This window comes from Siphateles boraxobius, unplaced genomic scaffold (assembly GCF_051911475.1).
Source record: "Siphateles boraxobius isolate OS27281-9 unplaced genomic scaffold, OSU_SipBor_1 9, whole genome shotgun sequence".
NCBI lineage: Eukaryota > Metazoa > Chordata > Actinopteri > Cypriniformes > Leuciscidae > Siphateles > Siphateles boraxobius.
Window position 1 is genome coordinate 922,858 of NW_027509219.1, and position 12,554 is coordinate 935,411.

Below are 12,554 nucleotides of genomic sequence, written 5' to 3' on the forward strand. Positions count from 1 at the left end.
GTGATAGAAACTACAATCCCAGGATGCACTGGGCGAGCTGTTTGGTAGTCCTGAGGTGTTGGAGTGATGGAGGGGGAGTCAGGTCTTTCTGCTCACACACACACACACACACTCCTCCATCCATGAGTGCGGAATCTCGCAGCTGTATCCTCTGTAGTGCTGGGGGAGGACGACGATACGGACTATCTTCAAACCAGTTAAAACACTCTGAAGTGAAGGTAGTTTCCAGAAGCTAGACCGATTTATACAGAGGACTGCGACTCAAGTAAAAGCGCATTTGATCGTTTTGGTTAGTTTTGACTTTCGACAGAAGTAGCGACTGGGGTAAAAGTTTTTCCCCTTCTCCTTGTCGCACGAGCGCAAACAAAACAAAATCCGCACGGGTCTGATTTTCAGAAGAAAAACGGACAAACACGGTCGAAAATCGGTTTGTTGGTGTTATGAGCGAGTCTTAAACGTTATGATACTTAACGAAATCAGCTTCACGCGATCTTCAGTACGAGCACGCGTGTCCGCCGAATATTTTCACTGATTTTAAACGATTATCACTCAGGCGAGTCGAACGAGTAACATCCGTGTGGTTTAATGAAAACTAAAAAAGGCGGCTAAACTTACAACAGATGAGGAAATGTGGAGTTTTGTCCATTGACTGTTTTTGGGTGCCTGTATTCTGTGAACTTCTGAATCTGATCTGGGATTGACTCTTTTCCGAAAGAAAAAAGGTGAGTAACGCCTGTAAATGGACTCTAGCTAGAGTCTGTAATCAAATGCACATGCTTTGCTGTTTTATTGATTTGAATAATAGGCTACTAGTAGAGTTTTTATAAAAACGCTAAGACATTATAAAACACTGTTGGGAAGAGTTTGATGACAGTTTTTTCCAGAAACACTGTTTTCTTTTCTCTTTTTGTCTACTCATCTCGCAACGTAGCTACTTGAATCATTTTAATTTTATTCTGTCAGAAATCAAAAGAGGCCCTTTCTTTAAATCACTTTAAAATGTATGTTGATTGAAAGTAATTTTGACTGGGCAGTTTGTTTAAATGTTAATGTATTTTATTGAGCCTGACCAGCTTTATTATTATTGTTATAATTTTTTTTCTTACGGTTTTCGTGGGCTATAAGTAGCCTACGCTGTGGGATCTCATTAGCTTTCATCATCAAATGGCCCAAAATCTGATGTTTTTATGAGAGCGAGTTGATGCGCGTGCCTGTAGCCTACTGTCACGCGCGCTCTCGCACATCATCTCATATTTGAAGCCATCCAGGAGGACAGTAGCTACAATGAAATAATGTTCAAAACATTAACTGATTGGAATATCGAAGCATATTTAGCTTAAGATAATGGATTTCTGTTTCACTTAGTGGTTTCTGTGGAAAAGGTGATATTGTGTTCAGCATGTGTTACAACGGTAAGCTATTAGGTTACTTAAGAATATTTTTTTCCCCTAGTTATTTGGGACCCCGACAGTTACTTTTAATTTTGCCCCTGTATGGTTTTAATTATTATTATAATTATTTTGTAAATCAGTGTTTTCATGCATTATTGGTCCTTCATCCTTGAAATTTTGCAGATTCTCTTTCCCCAAATAAATGCCTGTTATCTTGATGTGAAGGCAGGTTTATTCTTGCAGTTGTTTATCTTCCCACAGTAAAAAAAAGAGACAAACAACTTAACTATACCGAGGTATGAGTTTGGATGGCACTGTGGCAGAAGGAAGATTCAGTAAAAAAAAAAAAAACTTTGCTACAAGACACATTAAATCCTGAAATCATTTAGGAATATTAAAGACAGAAAAAATTTCTCTCTAGCTGAAAGTCACATTTATGTCTTTATTTGGGCAGAGATGTATGTTTTCACAGAAATGAATTCAACAAGCTTGAGTCTTGTTGTGCTATAGGGCTTTTGGGCAGCTAAAGAAATATGTTTACAGAAATTAATTCAACAATCTTGAGTCGTAGCCTAGTCAGTTGTGCTATAGGGCTTTTGTTCTGTCACTTTGTACATAGCAAAATAATTCTGCACCCACCTCACAGTGTCACTCCCTTTTTCTTCCTCATCACTCACTAGATAATTTCAGAGTAGTGCAAACTACATCCCCCCTTCATTCTTGCACTGTTCAGCACAGTCTAGAACTTTCTAATCATTGAAGCTTTACATCAAAGTTGCATATACTTACACCCTTTCTTCTAGTTGAGCTTTTAAATACTCTCCCTGCTCACCATTGCAATTTCAAGTAAAGACATTCACGGACAGTTGCCACCGGTGTGAAGAACATGATGGAAAAGCAGAGTGGTTTATGAATGGCGACATGCTGGCTGGCGACTGCATGCGCAGACTTGACCCAGAGTTGTTGCAAGTCGATGCAAAAATGTGAGCAAACTACAGTCAATTAGATATGAACATTTTCAGGCAGTTTGTGCAAGAACCATATAGTAGCTTGAGGTTTTTATTTTTTTATTATACATTTCTGGTATTTCATTTAAATCCTGAAATTATTTTCCACTGAACATAAAGCTCAGTTTTCGGTCCATGTATTCATGCAGCAGTTTTAGTGCTTTCGTTTAAAAGGTTTGTTGTTGCTAGTTTTTTTAAGTTCTTTCACCCAGTACTGAAGAACTGTAACTGACCTTGTGAAAATGTAGTTGTTTAAGTCCATAATTACATCAATTACTAAAATTAGAGGGGAAATCATTATGGCTGCTCGTCCCTCAGGATCTGACCAGTGATTTTACTGTTAGCCGCTCCAGACAGGTCACTGGTTCATCTGGTTTGCAATGAAGTAAGAGTATTTTGCAAAGTATTTTCATAGAGGGATATGACATTGACAGTTTGAGTTGCATTCATCAAATTCAGTAAGCTAGTTTACTGTTTATTTCTGGATAATAATGGATGTATTTGAGTTTACTGAGCGCAATGATCTGAGCCAGCCTTCGTGTTCTGCAAACGGTCCTAAACACTTGTTTCGGTTTGTTGTGTTGATCTTGTAGTGACCGCTTTATAGTGAAATGAAAGGAAGCAAATGGATGAAGGAGAAAAGGCACGCTGTGCTGTGGTTGTTCTTCCGGTGGAAGTATGCTGTTAAGAGTTTGGAGAGAAGAGGAATTCTTTGCCCTCTAATTTACTGGGCTGGCAGGGCTGGGTTGGCACAGTAAACCATCGCCCAGCACTTTTAAAAGGAAAGTTACTATTACACAACTGTCTGAGAGCTTTAGCATGAAACTTGAGGAGATTAGGTCTCGAAATGGAGAGATGCGTTACAATGCCTTATTTTGTTTACATCAACACATCTGTGACAAAGCAAAATGGCTGCCTTAGTTGTCTTAAATAAAAAATAAAAAATTGCATATGAAAGTTTAGGGTATAATACGATGTCCTTTTTAACACCAGATTCAGTTTCGTTGGGGGCTCATCCGGGATATCGTTTTTTCAAGAACAGTCCGGAAAGGAGAATGAGAGTCTAAATGTCGATAAAAAACTATTGCGAAATGATGGCGTTTCCATGAACCAATGTTATTTGACTAAAACGTAATTTTTCTTCTCGCGATCAGAAATCATGGCAATAGATTTTGGTATGTTTACGTATATATCAGCCGCCGCACTAGTCATTATTATGAACTGAAGGAGACGTATGTGTGTATCACATCATTAATGTCAAGGAAAGACTCTTATACTGTGAGCGGCTCATATGAGTGTTTCTCCCTCCTTCTGCTTCAAGATCTTGAGAAATTGTGGCATTTCTTTGTTGTTTAGAATCCATTATTCGTGTTTAATAAAGAACTCTGTCTCGTTTTCTGTCCAAACATACGCATTGTCTACGTCAGGTGACCTGTAAATGCGCAAAAACTCTTTCCTTTGCAGTTTTGCGAAATAGTCCTGTTTTCAATTGCCTGAAAAAACACCTCATGCGAGAGTAAAAAAAAAAAATTTGCGATACATGGGAGTTTTTGCAAAATTGATGCATTTCCATTAGGTGTATTTTCAATTCACGCAATTTGAAGGGTAATAGAAATGCGGCTAGTAAAGAGTTTTGCAGGTAAAGTTCATCAGCCCGGCTCTAATAGCGTCCCTATGGAGTGGCAGTCTGGAGACTCTTGGTTTGGTGGGCCGGCTATGGCTCTGGCTCCCACCGGCACTGGAATGAGTGAGGTCAGGCGTCCCGTCTCCGACACAAACCAATGCTGTTCTCTGGAATGTTCCGCTCCAGTAGTAATGAGCTGGGCCTGCTATACGCTCTCGCCATGTTCCCCTCCAATGATCAGAGAGAGAAAAACATGCCGGGGTTCATTAATTAGGGTACTAACTTCTCCACTTGACTTGGCCTATTTCTTTTTATTCCATGCACTCTCTCTCTCTCTCTCTCGACTGTCTGCGCGTCTCTCCCTCTCAAAGTGAACACCGTGGAAAATACTTTAAGTCAACTGAATGTTTGTTCTGCTGTTTGTTTTACTTAGAAATAGTTCACGTAAACAGAGGAACTTGTTTCAAAAAAATGTTCAAACATTTACATCAGCGGAATCTCAGCCGAGTAATTTAGTCATAAACCAAGCCTTCTGGTTTGTGATTTTCTTAAGCTATACCATTTTTGTTTCCCCAAAAGCATATTAATTAAATGTGTTTTACAGTTAAAACTAGTTTAGGGTACATTAGTCGTTCCAGCCATGTAAACTTGACCTGTTGCATCAGTTAAAAGACTACACTGAGAAAACAAGATGCTAAAGAGATTAAATGAGTGCTTGGTAGGCTATACGTTTACTTGTGAATTTTTTACACATTTAATGGATGCAATATTGGATAGGTTGTCATATAGACTCAGGATAAGAAATTCAAACATGTTATCATCGGTAATATATCAGAGCATGTGCACTATTCCATGGCTGAAAACAAGAACTAGCATGTGTGTTAAAGAGCGATTAACTATGGATTAGCTAACATTTGAAGGTTTAAAAATTACTTATTGCAAATTGTAGCTGTTCATTGTATCCGGTTCCTCTTAGCTCACCTGTCCTGATGGGAGTTTCCCATGAACTGTGTTCGACCTTTTGCCATTTTGAGAAGAAAGAAAAAAAAACTGTAGAGAAATTGATTAAATAAATTATAAATAAATACATTTTCTCTTGATATTGTAATACAATATTGAGTTTTGTGTGCTGCCAATGTTCTACTACACATCCAAAACAAGCTGAGAACGGTCTTCCTCAAATAATAATAATTGACTGCAATAAGATTATGCCTAAATCTCTTATTTACACCATGTCACCTTGATTATATAAACAGATTTACATTAGTAGGTCTTTGTTTTCTTGCTTTTCCATGTAGTCTGATGTGTGTGGGAGCTTTTTTAAGTATGTTTTTGTCCTGAGGATGATTTTTGTGAATGTTGCTGTAAGTGTCTGACACAAGCTCAGAGTCCCACACCTCTGACCGTTTGCCCGTCTCTCCAATCATCTGTTCTTCTTGTTTGTTCAAGCTTCAGACATAGCTTGAAAAATGAAACCAACCCAAACTCAATGGGACATTTTTTTATGTGTATCAAATCTCATTTCTTGGTGTTTTTCCAAATTTCTCGTCCTTATTAGAGCAGCTGTGGAGGTGATGGACATCTCATCGCATTATTCCGTAAAATATTCATCTCAAGTGCATTATGCGTTAACCTTTTTGCATGGGTCCTAGAACCTAGGAAAGAAATGATATAGCTGTTAGATAAATTACAGATTTGGTTTATTCCGTAATATAATAACACTTGGCATGTGTCCAGTTTGAATAGACATGACGCTTCAAGGTAGGATAGCTCCAGCCGTTCATAAGTTCTTACTAAAATTTGAACATAAAGCCCACACTAGAGGCTTAGTAACCACTAGCTAGTTTGTAACTAACTCAGTACTTTATTCAGTTGCACCATTTGTTTTTAAGGTAGAACGTAGTTAGTAGGTTGTAAAGTAATGCATAGTCACATTATATGACGTTTCACGACATCACTGACTCGCCAGGATATTTCGTTAGTTTTTTTCTTGTGTTAATGTTGAATAGCCGCATATACGGTAAGTTGGGTTTTCATTTAGTTAATTTAGAAAGTCTAGGGTTCATATTAACTGTAGCTTAATTGTAGCTTTAACCATATTAAGATTTTTCCAGTTTATTTACATTTGTGAATTAGAAGCAAAATCTCGAATGCAAGCAAAGACACACAAATTACCACAGCTAAACATTCTGAAGGAAAAACATCTGTCAGATGAATTGTGAAACGCTGCTTTTTTCAGAGCAATCCCCTCGTAGTGGGGTGTGTGTTGAAATGTGTAAATGATATTTGAACGAGGAGTTCCGATAGCTATTACGACAAATGGTGTGAAGGGGTCATGCTGGGGTCTAAACCAGCTCAGAGTTGACAGATATCTGTGAAGGGTTGGAAGAGTGTGTTTGTGCGTTTTACTGCGTGTGTTTGAGCAAACAGATGAAGTGATATCCCGCAGAACGGCGCTACGAAACGGTTCTTTCCACTATACAATATGTAAAGTTTATGCAATCAAATTGTATACATTTGTGTTGTCTTCAATACGTAATATAACTAAAATCAAAGAGTGCCACGTTAGCTTACTGTTCAAAGTGATTTTGTTGATGCAAACTCATTAAAGACACAATGATGTAGTGGAAAAGTCTGAGGTTAAAATCCTTGAGTTCTTAAAGGACGTGCTGTTCCAGTATTGACCTTATTCAGCAAAGTTATGTTTTCATCTGCTTCATGGTTACAGCTGAAATGGATGGAGAGTTTTATCAGGCTGTTTATAAGAAACTTTGATCTGTGCTGCTCAAGCATGTAGGGGTTTCTGTGACTCTTATTATAGAGTTTTACTGGAATTTTCTCTCTGTCAGGGACTCCTTTCTATTAAGCCGTAAGATTAATTTCATCAGTTGTGTCCCTGATGTTAATTTGTACAATTCCTCAGTTCAAGTTACTCTAAAGAGAAAGGTTATTGTACGTTTAATTAATTTAGTATGGTTTTTGCTTCTGAAATGAATGCTGGCGTAAGAATGGTCTGGTGTGTGGAGAAAAACAGCTAACATAAATGCCACATTACGAAAGGTTCATGTTGTGTTTAATCATTGGTTGTGAATGGATACATATTCTTAATTTGCGCTTTCTGGTTTTCTTCAGCTCACACACAGTGCGGATGTCCTAGCTGTTTTAATGGAGAGCTGGGCTGGATGCAGAGTTCAGATGTAGAGACTCCTTGATGATGATGACGATGATGAAGAAGACCATGCTGCTGCTGATCTCAGTACTCCTAACTCAGGCTCTTCAGTCCCATTGCAGACCAACCACCCAAGAAGAGAGTAAGTGTTTTTTGTAGTCCTCTTGTTGTATCAGTTGAAGACGTGTTAACAATAAACCATGTCTCAGACACTTTGCAATTAAGCTCTCTGAAATAGTTTTTAAATTGGCCATATCCTACGCGTTTATGGCAGCTTTTTTCTCTTTTTTTTTTTTCTTTTCACTTTAATGTTGCTTAAACTTTCTCTCAACAAAAACAGGTGTGATTGTTTTCCACCCTCTGTCTGAGCCTGAATTAAACCGGCTGTTTTTTGTTTTCTTTTGCAATAGTACCGTTAAGATGTGTTCATATAAATGAACATCATTACGATATCTCAATGGCCTATTTTTAAGCATATATTCAGGAAACTATGCCTACATAGTACATCAAATATCTATCTTCGTCATGTTGTTGTTGTTATTATTATAATTATTGTTAGGGCTGTGCAATTAATCGAATTTCAATTTCGATTTTGTCTCCCAACGATGTCCAAAATAGTACAATCGAGTAAAAACGATTATTTTGCCATGTTCTGTTTTGCAAGAACACTCTTATTTTGTCTTGTGTTCTGAATGACTCGCGCACGCGCACATCCGTCCCTCCCGAAGACATAAACACTCTCAGCCTATACAGTCATAAACTGCAAGCACAATAAAACTTCACAATAACAATTGGCTAATTTAATATAGACTGGAGTGAGATGATAGACATATCTCGAGCTTTCGCAGATCTCTGCTCGATCACTGAAGCGCCTCAGTTCAAGCGAACGGCAGCGCGAGCGCACATGACCTGATCATCTGTTCCGCTTTACAGCACGAAACAAATCGAGTGAACACAGGGAGCGACATCAACACTTGTCCGCTTGTCCAGGAAAAGGGGATTTTTAAGTTTCAAGTAAAAGAGTTTTACTTGCCCGACCGATCAAAACGTGAGATGGTTTTGATCTTATACAGTCAGTGTAAACAGAGATCGGTAATGGATAGTTTCTGGAAGCCTATTTGTGAGAGAGACATTAGTGGAGAAATCAAAACAAATGAGCCTAACAGCTCACACAAAAACTCACAGAAGAAACATACTGAGGTAGAAATGTTGAGGTTTTTCTTAACCTATGATGTAGTTAAGTAACATAACACAACTAAGGGCTGTTCTATAACACGATTGCAAATGTTACATTGAATTTATAGTTTTATAAACAAGTAGCCTAGTTTATATGTAGTAACTTACATTTTAGACGCAATATTTACTGGTTTTGTTCTATTTCACCGACGAAAATAGTTACAAAAGAAAAGCATCACTAAGCGCTGTGTTTTGTTACTGAATGATTCATTATTTTGAACGAATCGTTTTAATGAATGACTCAATGATTCATTTATTAAGACGGTCACTTGTCGCCACCTATTGTTTTACTGTTTAAAGGTATCATTGATTTTATTTTTTATTTTATTATTTGTTTTAGTCTCATAATATTTTGACAGTTGTAATTTTGCAGTGTAAATTAATTTAATGGATAACAGCCCTTTTTATTACAACTGAATTTGATCAAATGTAAGAATTTGACATAAAACATATATTTAGTAAGGTTTAATAAATTGTCCTTTATAAAGGCAAAAAACGCCCTGGTGACCCCCTACAACAAATTACTTTGTAAACATGTCACCTTTTTCACCACTTGTGAGCTTGCAGGTCTGTTTAATAGTTCAAAAAGTACAATAAACGTTCACATTTAGATTTTTTGAAAGGTGTCTTTTAATAAATGCAACACGTTCCCGTAGTCATGTGAAATAATCGTGTTACATAATCGTGATTTCAATACTGACCAAAATAATCGTGATTATGATTTTTTCCATAATCGAGCAGCCCTAATTATTATTATTATGAAGAGCAAGTTTTCCACAATTTGTCCTCATTAAAATGAGCTAGATTTGGATATCTGTCAATATTGTACAATATGATTGCATAGCTCTGCCATATCACTATATGCACTTTCTCAAACCATATTCATGTCTGCAATTTGCAGTATGTCAGTCGAAACCTGTGGAAGTTTACACTTGGATACCATTTGTTCTCCATTTCCACCTCATATCCAAAATAGCCATTTAAATCCCTAAGGACTTTCGAGCGCTCAAGTCATAGACGGAGAGTGAAAAAGGCAAACGGGTTGGAAAAAAAAAACAGCAGCTGAAATAAAACCCTGAAAAATGTGTCCTTTGGCATCATTCCAGCGGAGCGAGTGCCTGTGGCTCTCACAGGCCCAAATGTGCTTCCCTACCGTCATCCTCGTCTTTTGGATTTCGGAAATGCAGTGTTCCCGGGAGACTCCTGAATGCCTTGCATTACATTATAAAATCAGCGGTCACTTCTGCTCTGGCCGACTGTGAAGGCTTTAAATAAACATGGTAGGTTTGAATTGACCCCAGAGCTGGAGGTGTGAAATAGCTTCCATCTGTATCCTCGGGCTATGCAGAAATACCTCTTCCCCCTCTCTCTCTCCGTTGTCTCATCATCCTCCTTTTGTAATGAAAAGGTGTTTGTTGTAAAGGGAAGAGTTGACTACCTGAGACGCGATAAATTACTGCTTTTAAAAGAAGACACAGAAAGTACTCCGCCCTGTGGAGCTGTTCCACGGTGGAGATCATGTTTCTGGGAAAACGAAGCGTTTGAGAGCAGAGCTGTGAAGCGTAGCCCTGTGGGTACTGTAGTGCTCTCCATGAAAACCTGCATTGCATGGAAATGAAGGTGAAAATCCAGCTTTTAATGTTGTTTATATGTCTATGTGGTGTTTTAATGTGCTTTAAGACAAACCATGTGCAAATTCATGAGTCGACAGCATTGCTGAGTATTTCCTCCTTAAAACTGCAGTGAACCAAAGGCAGTCTCAAAAACACGGTTCAACGAGTGGCTCTCGGAGTTGCTGTGATGTTAGTGGTGCCAGATTGGAAATGTCCAATTATCATATCAGAATCTCAAAATTGTCGTAATTGGAAGAAAATTATGGTACAGAATACAGCTATTTATCTAGACCAACATCTTTTTGACACAACCTGCAAATTACTTTATTGCTAAACTATCAACCTCAGCTTGGAAAAACGCAGGAACGTTTACTTGTGCTCATGGGAGAGAGTCATTCTCCACGATTATTGGCCGAGAAGACGTAACGTGAGATGAGATGGAAGACATGCGTAACTTCACGTTCTCTTCACAATCATGACAGTAGACGTTGGATACACAGCTATAAATGAGCATAGAAGCCCTATGATTACAACGACCATCATTTGTCACAAAAATTCTGAAATTATCATACATTATGGGATTTTTTTTATTGTTGATCGTACAGAGGTACAGATGCGATAATTATCGTACGACTGGCTGGTGTGAGTGGAGGCGGGGCTCATTTGCATATTCATAGAAGCGCGTATACTAAATGAGGCAAGGGTGTCGAGTTACGTTCAAGCCATTTTAAGACATGAAGAATTTTTTTTCAAGGAAACTGTTTTTAAATATGTAATTTTGGTGATCAAAGATGAGTTTAAAGGGATAAAATGATTGACTACAGGGGAACTTTAAACGATGTTTCAAGTTGGTGCGGATCTAACACCCTAGATGCACAAATTGGGGATTCGCTGGGAATATAGTTTGTTTTTATTAAATTTTTTATCCCCATGCATTTGACTATTTTGATAATATATTTTAGTTTCTTGCCATTCGTTTGAACACTTCCCTAAGACACTTTATTGTGACTATAATGAAGGGAGGAAGACTCTTGATGAATTACCTTTTACCCACTTAATGCTTGACAGCCAAATGGCCAAGCGTGTTGATACCCTGTAAGCGTTTCCTCTACTCCTCCTCTCCCTTCTTCCTCCTGTCAGGACAGAGCACTTTTCCTTCTTCCCCTCGGGCCTCCTGTGGCGTAAATGATAGTTTCAGCTGTTGATGAGTGACTGACACTCCAGCATTTGGTTACATTTGTTTTTTTCCCCCTAGGTGGGAATACAACCTGCACAAATAACAGACTTCCTTAAGTAGCATTTTAACTTTAAACCCTTTTTAAATGTTTTGGGATCGGAAGACACTTTCAAAGGCCCAAGGTATATTTAATTGTAAGCGGGAAACACTTGAGCAAATCATAACCTTATCTAATTTAACAATTTTATTTTTTTTATTTTACCCTTGTATGATTTCATACTTTATTGACTAAAAACAGTTAGTGTTATTTTAGTATTTATATAATACGTAGTATTTATAATTGTTTTAAATTGGCATTTATTTTTAGATTTTAAGTTACATATTAGTCTTTGTAATTTTGTTATGTGGTTTTGTTATTATTATTATTATCATCATTGTTGTTTAATATTTCTATTTAGCTATTTGGTGTGTTGGATTTTAGTTTAAGTAATTTTAGTACTTCAAATTCAACTTTATTTCAGTTAGTCAAATTGTTTAAGTTTACCTTTTATATTTCAGATTTATTTTACTGCAGCTTTTTTTCAATTAACAAAAACTATTTTTAATAGTTTTAATTTTAGTAAGACAAGACTTAAGCTCTTTTTTTGCTGTTTTGGTTGGCAACTACTAGTCTACGGCTATGACACTTCTGTATATGTAAAACATGCTCTAGTTGCAGATACTACATTTTTAGATAATGTAGTATCTGTTATAATTTAATAAATAATTTCCTACTTCAAAGTTCAAACCTTTATCAATGAACAAGTTTTGAATCAGTATATTGAAAAATACAATTCACTGATTTGCTTGTCACTTAATAGTATTCCCAATATTCCCATTAAATTACTTGAAGGATATAGAAACATACTGTTAATATGTGCGTTTCCATCCATTTTATTCCTGTTGTTCATGATTAATTTCCATTGATTCTCTTTAATCTATGCCACTTTTCTTATTCTTGCCACATCATTCTCAATCTTACTCTCTGTAAAACATGCTGACCATCTAAAAGGAGATGAATAAATACTTTGGGGGAAACAATGGCTGTGATTCAGCAGGGCACGCTGATCTCATTCCTGCCCCTGCGTGTACATGAGCACATTTACATGTAGGCAAGCAGTGATTATGTTTGTACAACCGTGGCCATTGTGAACAAATGCCATTAGCATCCAAGTCCTGATGTGGGCTTTAATTGACGCAGGCTTGCATAAGGCAGGTTAATGGTAGGGGAAGTGTGTGTGTGTGTGTGTGTGTGTATTCTTCTGTCACACTGTGCCCACACCTTCGTTAATCACAAG

At 37.4% G+C, this 12,554-nt stretch overlaps 1 protein-coding gene across 3 annotated transcripts in view; it reads left to right on the forward strand.

Moving 5' to 3' along the window:
* Positions 1-12,554, forward strand: part of LOC143732514 (fibroblast growth factor receptor 1-A-like) — a 44,820-nt gene continuing 32,266 nt past the window's right edge. The window contains exons 1-2 of one of the 3 annotated variants that reach the window (XM_077223679.1): positions 1-722; positions 7,155-7,333. In XM_077223679.1, the coding sequence (XP_077079794.1) occupies positions 7,234-7,333 (100 nt within the window). In that variant the 5' untranslated portion in view covers positions 1-722; positions 7,155-7,233. The remainder of the gene's footprint in view (positions 723-7,154; positions 7,334-12,554) is intronic. The other 2 variants (XM_077223678.1, XM_077223677.1) reach the window with 2 other exon arrangements.